The following is a 9,598-nucleotide window of genomic DNA, read 5'->3' on the forward strand; positions in this document are numbered from 1 at the left end:
TTACAACTGAAACATAAACTCCTCCTAGGGTCTCAAACCTGTCAACCTTTGCACTCAGACAGCATTGGCCTTGTTCTCTGGCCTTCTGACATGGAGTAGAACCAACACCATGCTTTCTGGGTCTTCAGCTTATTAATTCACCTGTTGGATCTATCAACTTTCATCATAACCATGTGAGCCAACTTCTTAAATCTTTCATATATATATATATACTTGTGTATGCACTTTTTTATTCTATTTCTTTGCAGAACTCATACACCATGCTATGACTTTCAATTTTTTCTTAATCTTTTTTTTTTTAAGACTCTACCTCACTTTTCGTCCTGCAGTCATCATTGCAGTGGACTTCAGGTTGTTATGATCCTAGTGTCAAGACTAAGCTGGATGCTGTTTTCACTAATTATAAATGTAAAAATATTGACAAAATTAATAATCCTGCCTAAAATACCTTATTCTGTACCAAGCACTGTTCTAACTGTATCATGGGTTTTTAATCACTCAGCAATTCTTATCCCCATTTTACAGACAATGAAACTGGTACACAAAAAGTGAGAAGTTTTTCACTGTATGTCTGAAAGTAATTTCTCACAGCAGAAAATAGAATACATTTGTATTTTCATATTCTTATTTAACAGACAGGGAACTTGAATCTGCAGACACTTAGATACTTCACCCAAAGTACTGAAACTGAGTCACAGGATCAGAATTAGAAAGCGGGTTATCTTCTTACCATAAATCCTGGGCTCTAGACACTCGTTATACTGCTCAAGATGACAAAAATAGAAAGCAGCAGACCCATATTAAAAACTTAAAGTTATACACTTCCCTTCCTTACTTTAACTCTCTGACATTTGGGTGCATCTTGTAAAACATATCATGTGTGCTAGCTGCCTGTATATGTGGCCTTGGCTTCCACACTAGGGCAGAACTGGACAACTGCAGCCTGTCTGCATATGGTGGGAATATGGGCTTTCAAGTCAGGCACATTTGAGTTCCCAGCTTCCACCAGTTGCCAGTTACGAGGGAGAATTTGCCAAGTAGTTAATAAAACAAATATTTTCTCTGACACTCTAACTTATAATTTTATTCTCTTCTGTTTTTTGAAGCATAGAAGTTTTTAATTTTGATTAAATTCAATATATTAATTTGCCCTTTTAGTGTCAAATCATATCTCAGAAATTTTTACCTAAATCAAGACCACAAAAATATATTTTTTATGTTGAGTTCTTTTTTTGGAGGGTGTGGTAACAGGATTGAACCACGAAGTTTTTAACCACTGAGTCACATACCCAATTCTTTTTTAAATTATTTTTTAATTTTGAGAAGTTCTCATTAAGCTACTCAGGATCTTGCCAAGTTACTGAACCTGGTCTCAAATTTGCAGTACTCCTACCTCAGCCTCCTGAGTCATTGGGATTACAGGCATGTGCCACTGCACCTGGCCTGTGTTTAGTTCTTGAAGTTTAATTAGCTTTATATTTAGGATTCTCACCCCCTATAAGTTAATTTTTGTGGATGGATGGAAGTTCAGGCTTTTGTTTTTGGTTTTTGGATTTTTTTTTTTCATATGGATATCTGATTGTTCCAATATCCCTTGCTGAAAAACTATCATTTCTCCAGTGAAATACTTTCGCATTTTGCCAAAAACCAGTTGTCAATATATGTGAGTCTATTTCTTCCAAATGACAAACAGGATATATCTATCTATTAAATTAGGTCTTTCTTAAATTCCCTCATTTTGTTTGAAATTTTCACAATATAGATCTTTCACACATTTTGTTAAATTTGTCCTCGTTTTGTATTTTTATGCCATTATCAGTTGTATTGGGCTTTTCATAAATTTCAATTTCTGATTTTTGCTGTTATGTAGAAACATAATTGAGTTTCGTTACAACTTTAAGTATATGATTCACACATCATAACTTTTTTTCTCTAAAATATACAAATCACTGTTTTTAATTTAGTCACAGAATTTTGCAATCATTATAGTTCTTTAAATTTAAAACATTTGTGTCATTACCCAGAAAATTCTCCATTCCCATCCTGTCTCAAGCCCCTGGTGACCACTAAACTAATTTCTCTTTCTCTGTTTGCCTATTTTTGATATTTCATTTTTTGTTTAGTGAAATATTATTGTCATATTTTCCTTTAATTCTTTAAACATGATTTCCTTTAGCTATTGACCATATTTATAATCGCTGATTTAAGTCCTTAAAGGTTTTGCTTACTAGGTTCAATGTTCAATGTCTGGGCTTCTTCAGGGACAGTTCCTCTTGAATGCTTTTGTTCCCTCTATATGGGACAGACGTTCTGTCTGTGTGTTTGTCTTTTAAAGTCTTGATCAAAGCTAAGGATTTTAAATAGTATGTGGCAACTCTGAAAATCAGATTTGCACCACTGCTTTCCTCAGAGTTAATTGTTGTTAGTGTTCTTGTCATTGATTTTGCTGTTTTTTCATGGCTTTCCTGATTGACTCTGTTAAGTCTATTTTCTTCCTCATGGGTAGCCAATAATATCTCTGCTCTGTTAGCTTAATGGTCAGGTTAAAACTGGAAAGAGATTTCCTTAATGCTGTGTTAGTCAGCTTTCCATTACTGTGGCAAAATACCTGATCTAATGGGTAAGGAGGAAAGGTTTATTTGGCTCAGTTTCAGAGTCTTCAGTCCATAATGGGTTGACCCTGCTGCTTTTGGATCTGTGGTGAGGTAGCCAGGAGCATGTGGGAAGGAAGCTGCTCACCTCATGATAGTTGGAAGTAAAAAGAGAGAGGAAGGGGTGAGGGTTCCAAAAACTCCTTCAAGGGCACACCCCCAGTGACCCAACTTCCTCCCACTAGTCCCCACCTCCCAAAGCCCCCACTGACTCCAAGTAGTGCCACTCCTCCCACCACTTTTTTCCCTCTATACAGTCCTTCCTTCCTCCATTCTTGCCCCCCTCCCTAACCCTAACTCTAACCCTAACACTAAACCCTCCCACCCCCCATTATGTGTCATCATCCACTTATTAGTGATATCATTCGTCCATTGGTTTTTTGAGATTGGCTTATCTCACTGAGCATGATATTCTCCAGTTTCATCCATTTGCCTGCAAATGCCATAATTTTATCATTCTTTATGGCTGAGTAATATTCCATTGTATATATATACCACATTTTCTTTATCCATTCATCAATTGAAGGACATCTAGGTTGGTTCCACAATCTGGCTATTGTGAACTGAGTAGCTATGAACATTGATGTGGCTGTATCTCTGTAATATGCTGATTTTAAGTCCTTTGGGTATAGGCCAAGGAGTGGGATAGCTGGGTCAAATGGTGGTTCCATTCCAAGTTTTCTAAGGAGTCTCCACACTGCTTTCCAGAGTGGCTGCACTAATTTGCAGCCCCACCAGCAATGTAAGAGTGTACCTTTCTCCCCACATCCTCGCCAACACCTGATGTTGCTTGTATTCTTGATAATCGCCATTCTATTTGGGGTGAGATGGAATCTTAGGGTGGTTTTGATTTGCATTTCTCTTATTACTAGAGATGTTGAACATTTTTCCATATGTTTGTTGATTGCTTGTATATCTTCTTCTGTGAAGTGTCTATTCATTTCCTTAGCCCATTTGTCAATTGGATTATTTGCATTCTTGGTGTAGAGTTTTTTGAGTTCTTTATAGATTCTGGAGATTAGCGCTCTATCTGAAGTATGATTGGCAAAGATTTTCTCCCACTCTGTAGGCTCTTTCTTCGCATTGCTGATAGTTTCCTTTGCTGAGAGAAAGCTTTTTAGTTTGAATCTATCCCAGTTATTAATTCTTGCTTTTATTTCTTGTGCTATGGGAGTCCTGTTGAGGAAGTCTGGTCCTAAGCCGACTTGTTGAAGCTCTGGACCTACTTTTTCTTCTATAAGATGCAAGGTCTCTGGTCTGATTCCGAGATCCTTAATCCATTTTGAGTTTAGTTTCGTGCATGGTGAGAGATAGGGGTTTAGTTTCATTCTGTTGCACATGGATTTCCAATTCTCCCAGCACCATTTGTTGAAGAGGCTATCTTTTCTCCATTGCATATTTTTGGCCCCTTTGTCTACTATGAGAAAATTGTATTTATTTGGGTTTGTGTCCGTGTCCTCTATTCTGTACCATTGATCCACCTTTCTATTTTGGTACCAATACCATGCTGTTTTTGTTACTATTGCTTTGTAGTAGAGTTGAAGATCTGGTATTGCGATATCCCCTGCTTCACTCTTTCTGCCAAGGATTTCTTTAGCTATTCTGGGTTTTTTATTCTTCCAGATGAATTTCATAATTGCTTGCTCTATTTCTGTAAGGTACATCATTGGGATTTTACAATCTAGTACAGGGGCATAGCCAGCACTGATTTGGCCTGGATGGTTCAGGATAATCACCTGAGCAGTGAAACCAGCTGCTTCCATTGGTGGGTCATTTTTGCTGTCACCAGCAACATTGCCATGATGAACATCTTTGACAGACACGTTCTTGACATTGAAGCCCACATTATCTCCAGGAAGAGCTTCACTCAGAGCTTCATGGTGCATTTCAACAGACTTTACTTCAGTTGTGACATTGACTGGAGCAAAGGTGACCACCATGCCAGGCTTGAGAACTCCAGTCTCCACTCGGCCCACAGGGACAGTACCAATACCACCAATTTTGTAGACGTCCTGGAGGGGCAGACGCAAAGACTTGTCAGTTGTACAAGTTGGTGACAGGATGCAATCTAAAGCTTCAAGCAGCATGGTTCCACTGGCACTGCCATCTTTACGGGTGACTTTCCATCCCTTGAACCAAGGCATATTAGCACTGGGCTCCAACATGTTGTCACCATTCCAACCAGAAATTGGCACAAATGCTACTGTGTCAGGGTTGTAGACAATTTTCTTAATGTAGGTACTGACTTCCTTAACGATTTCCTTGTATCTCTTCTGACTGTAGGGTGGCTCAGTGGAATCCATTTTGTTAACACCAACAATTAGTTGTTTCACACCCAGTGTGTAAGCCAGAAGGGCATGCTCACGGGTCTGCCCATTCTTGGAGATACCAGTTTCAAAGTCACCAACACCAGCAGCAACAATCAGAACAGCACAGTCAGCCTGAGATGTGCCTGTAATCATATTTTTGATGAAATCTCTGTGTCCTGGGGCATCAATGATAGTCACATAATACTTGCTGGTCTCAAATTTCCACAGGGAGATGTCAATGGTGATACCACGCTCATGCTCAGCTTTCAGTTTATCCAAGACCCAGGCATACTTGAATGAGCCCTTTCCCATCTCAGCAGCTTCCTTCTCAAATTTTTCAATGGTTCTTTTGTCGATCACACCACATTTGTAGATCAGATGACCAGTAGTGGTAGATTTGCCCGAATCTTCCTGTCCGATGACAACGATGTTGATATGAGTCTTTTCCTTTCCCATTTTGGCTTTGATTTAGCAGTGGTTTTCATGACACTGTGTTCTGGTGGCAAACCTGTTGTGAAAAAGCATGATGAGTTTTGATATGTATATCTTACATCTTCTTAACCTTGCATAATGACTGTGCTAATTAACATTTCACCAACAGCACCTAAAAGTTCTCTGTTCTCCACATTCTCATCACTTTTGTGTCTTCTTTTTCTTTCTTTCTTTCATTCCCTCTTTTTGTTACTGGGACTTGAACTCAGGTCCAGGAAACATTCTGGGCAAGCGCTGTACCACTGAGTTACATCACCACCCCTACTTTTTGTATTTTTAATATTAGCCATTCTAAATGGGATAAGATCCTTGGTTTATACCCAAAGGACTTAAAATTAGCATACTATAGTAACACAGCCACATCAATGTTTATAGCAGCTCAATTCACAATAACTAGATTGTGGAACCAACCCAGATGCCCTTCAACAGATGAATGGATAAAGAAACTGTGGAATATATACACAATGGAATATTAATCAGTCATAAAGAATAATAATATTATGGCATTTGCAAATAAATGGATGGAATTGGAAAATATCATACTAAGTGAAATAAGCCAATCCCCAAAACCCAAAGGCAAAATGTTTTCCCTGATAAGTGGATGATGATATATAATGGGGGTGGGGGAGTGGGGAGTGAGAGAAGAATGGAGGAACTTTAGATTATGTAGAAGGAAATGAGGGGGGGTATGAAAAATCATGGAATGAGACAGACATCATTATCCTATGTACATGTATGATTACACAAATGGTATGACTCTTTATCCTGTACAACCATAGAAATGAAGTGATGTACTCCATTTGTGTACAATGAATCAAATGCAGTTTGCGAAAAATAAAAAAATACATGAATAATTTTTTAAAAATGGTGTAAGATAATATCTCATTGTGGTTTTCATTTGCATCTCCCTGATGACATTTTTTTCATATTTTCTGACATTTCTATTTGTTCTTCTGAGAATATCTATTCAGATTGTTTGCCATTTTTAAACTGGACTTTTTGTTGTTGAGGTTTTTTAAATTTCTTGTTTATTCTGGATATTAGTACTAGTAGCTTTTTTGTGGATTCAGTTGACTCAAAGTATGGACCAATGAATTTCAGCTTTAGAAAGATCTTGTTTGTTTCTCCTTATCCTTTTGGAAAAAGAGCATCAGATTAGGTTAGAAAGCATTTGCTTCCTATTTGCGTGTATGTATGTGCACACACACACACATACACATTCCTATTTCTTTCTAGAACTCTGGAGGAAAGTCTTTTCATGAGACTTCTGTGGGATATTTCTTAAGTTAAACAAAAATCTGCTTATTAAATTTCCTTAACTCAATGGTGCAATTTTAATCCTTAATGGACAGAATATTAGAGAGTCACATGAAAAAGTTCTAAAAGTTTAATATCCTGGGGAGGAGAGAAGAAAAAGGATAATGGTGACAGGTTGAATAATGAGCACCTATACAAAGTAAGCTAGAAGCAGGAAGTTATAGTGCTCTAGAGTACAGTGGGGAACTGAAGGTTACTGTAAGCTATTGTGCATTTTATGAATACCAGGAGCTCAAAGCCTCTAAACACAAAGTAATGAAATGAAGATGGAAATGTGAATTACTCTGATTTGATAGGGGAGGTAGACAAAGATGGAATAGCAAGTAAGAAAACACAGGAGGAGTAAGTTTAATTTTTCTACAACACACTGGAGTGGCTATAGTTTTCAATAACATACTATATATTTTACTAAGAACTACAAGAGAGAAGTTCAAAGAATCCAAATGAAAAAATGATAAGGAGATGGACATGATAATTAGTCTAATTTGATTAGTACATGCTGATACATGTGTTGAAATATCACACTATACCCATAAATACAATATGATTTTTGTAAAGTATAAAATAAAATAATAAAATACTGTAGGGGACTTAGACTCAAAGGGAAAAAAATGATCTCAGTTGAATGGCATATATTATTTATAAAATTTAAATATTTTATTTTCACTTATTGTAGATATAATAATTTTCACTTAAAAAATAACCACATTAATAAAACAAAATAGAATCACTATAGCTTTAGAATACATCTTGCCAAATGATTGATTAAATGGCCTTACCTTGTTCCTTTTATTGTTTTGGCTCATTTATTCTCAAATATTTATGCTACTAGTAAATGTAAAGTCAATTTGAAAAGTTCCACAGTTAATTTTATTGAGATTTTAATATCCCATTGAATTTATAAATTCATTGGTAAAGAATACATGTATAGTGTTAAAATTTTTTTTTCATCATTTATTGTTTTATACCTTCAACAAAATTTATTATTTTCTTTATGAGGTTCTTCCACTTTTGCTAAACTTCACTCTTCTTTGTGATTTTTGAAGCAAATTATATATATATATATATATATATATCCCATCTTTATATATAGTTATAGTGCATTAATAAATTTTTTAAAAAACCTAAAAGAATAAGAAACTTACTCATCTTGCCCAAGTACTGAAGTAAAGTTATTCCTCCTAATTTTCTAAAACAAAATAAATAACAAGCATACACAAAAATACCCAACCTATTTGGGTCTCCTTAAAACAATTATCTTTCTTTCCTTTTATTTATTATTTGAAACAATCTTAAATTGTTGCAAGTAAGTACAAATAACTTTTTTATTGTTTTTTTTTTGACTCATCTGAGAGTAATTTGGTGGCATGAAGTCTGACCATCCCCAAATTCTTTAGTATGTATTTCCCATAAACAAGAGCATTTTTCAACATGCAACAATTCAACAGTCAACAATGGGAAATTATCATTGATTCATTACTACAATGTAATCTACAAGCTTTGCCATCTACCCTTACATATGCTTTATAGCAAAATATTCAATCCTGAATTACACATCACATTTCATTGTTGTGTTGCTTTGGTTTCCTTCAGTTTGAACAGTTCCTCAGTCTTGTCTTGAACTTTTTGACCTTGATATCTTCGAATGTTACAGGTCAGTAACTTGGCCTCTCACAGAGTGTTTCCAAGCACTGAGCCAGTCACTCTGCCCATTCAGATTCTGCTGTTGCTGGTACTGCGGGCTGCCCGGTTCAAGGGAGCCAGGAAGGGCTAACTTTCTCTGGCTTTCTGATTCGTATTGCCCCCAGGCAAAATGGTCTCCAGGCCTGAAATTCTCCATGCCAGAGATCCTCTTGATTTGCTAGTCTCCACTTAGATCTCACAGTAGGCATCTGCCAGATTCATGTATTGGATTCATGTATTGGATTTGGAGACCCAAACTTGTGGTTCTATGTTCCGGGTCTGAGTTTGTGTGGCTGTTGCACGGGCTCCCCATGCACGGTAGGCAGACCATGACTTTCATGCATCAGTTTAATGAGCCAAATATCCTCTGGGTTGACCCAGGGCAGGCTGCCCCTCCAATCCTGAAATTCCCCACACTAAGACTTTCTGAACACTTTTTTGGTCTTTTCTGTTCTTGTATATTAATTTCGCCTGCTCCCATGAGGAGCTTGGCTCCAATTCCGTTCCTTATCCTTGTCTGATGTTCCCAAAATTTCCTAGTCTTCAAGGCTCTCTGTCCAATATTGAGTATCAGTGGGCTGTTTATTTCACTCACCTCACAGAGAAGTAGTTTTCTCCCTGTTTGTGTCCCAAGTTGCAGTGTTGAGAGCAGGGTGATATCTGTGCTGCTAACTGTCTCAATCACCCAGATGCAGGCAATACAGGACAAACAGGACTGCTGGGCCCCTGTGCTTACCAAGGTTGTTAAGAAATATTTGTCTGAGGAATGTGCGGTTGTCTGGAGACCTTATCTGTCAAGGACGGGAGCGGGGCTTAGCCCCGACTCATCTCCTGCATAGTTCACCCCTTCCCTCCTCCCTTCTTCCAATAGGACCGTTCAGTTCTGGCAGGACCCAATGAGAATCAAATAGATTGGCAGGACCCAACCTGTGGAGGACTAATGTTTAGTTGTTCAAATGTTAACCAATTAAAAGAACACTGTAAAACTGCTTGCCTTTCATTATAAAAATCCTGCTAACGAGGGTTCCGGGCCTCTCTTAGCGTCACCGGTTAAGGACGCAGAGGACCAGGCTCAAGCTTGCTAATAAATGACTCTTTGTTGCTTGCATTGATCGTGGTCTCTGGTGGTCTTTGTGGGGTCTCGAG

The 9,598-nt window shown here is 37.5% G+C and overlaps 1 protein-coding gene across 1 annotated transcript in view; it reads right to left on the bottom strand.

The window, feature by feature from the left end:
• LOC124985689 (elongation factor 1-alpha 1-like) overlaps positions 1 to 5,410 on the bottom strand; it is a 29,739-nt gene extending 24,329 nt beyond the window's left edge. The window contains exon 1 of the mRNA XM_047554350.1: positions 4,330 to 5,410. Within this exon, the coding sequence (XP_047410306.1) occupies positions 4,330 to 5,272 (943 nt within the window). The 5' untranslated portion in view covers positions 5,273 to 5,410. The remainder of the gene's footprint in view (positions 1 to 4,329) is intronic.
• Between the last annotated feature and the right edge of the window lie 4,188 nt (positions 5,411 to 9,598).

This window comes from Sciurus carolinensis, chromosome 5 (assembly GCF_902686445.1).
Source record: "Sciurus carolinensis chromosome 5, mSciCar1.2, whole genome shotgun sequence".
NCBI lineage: Eukaryota > Metazoa > Chordata > Mammalia > Rodentia > Sciuridae > Sciurus > Sciurus carolinensis.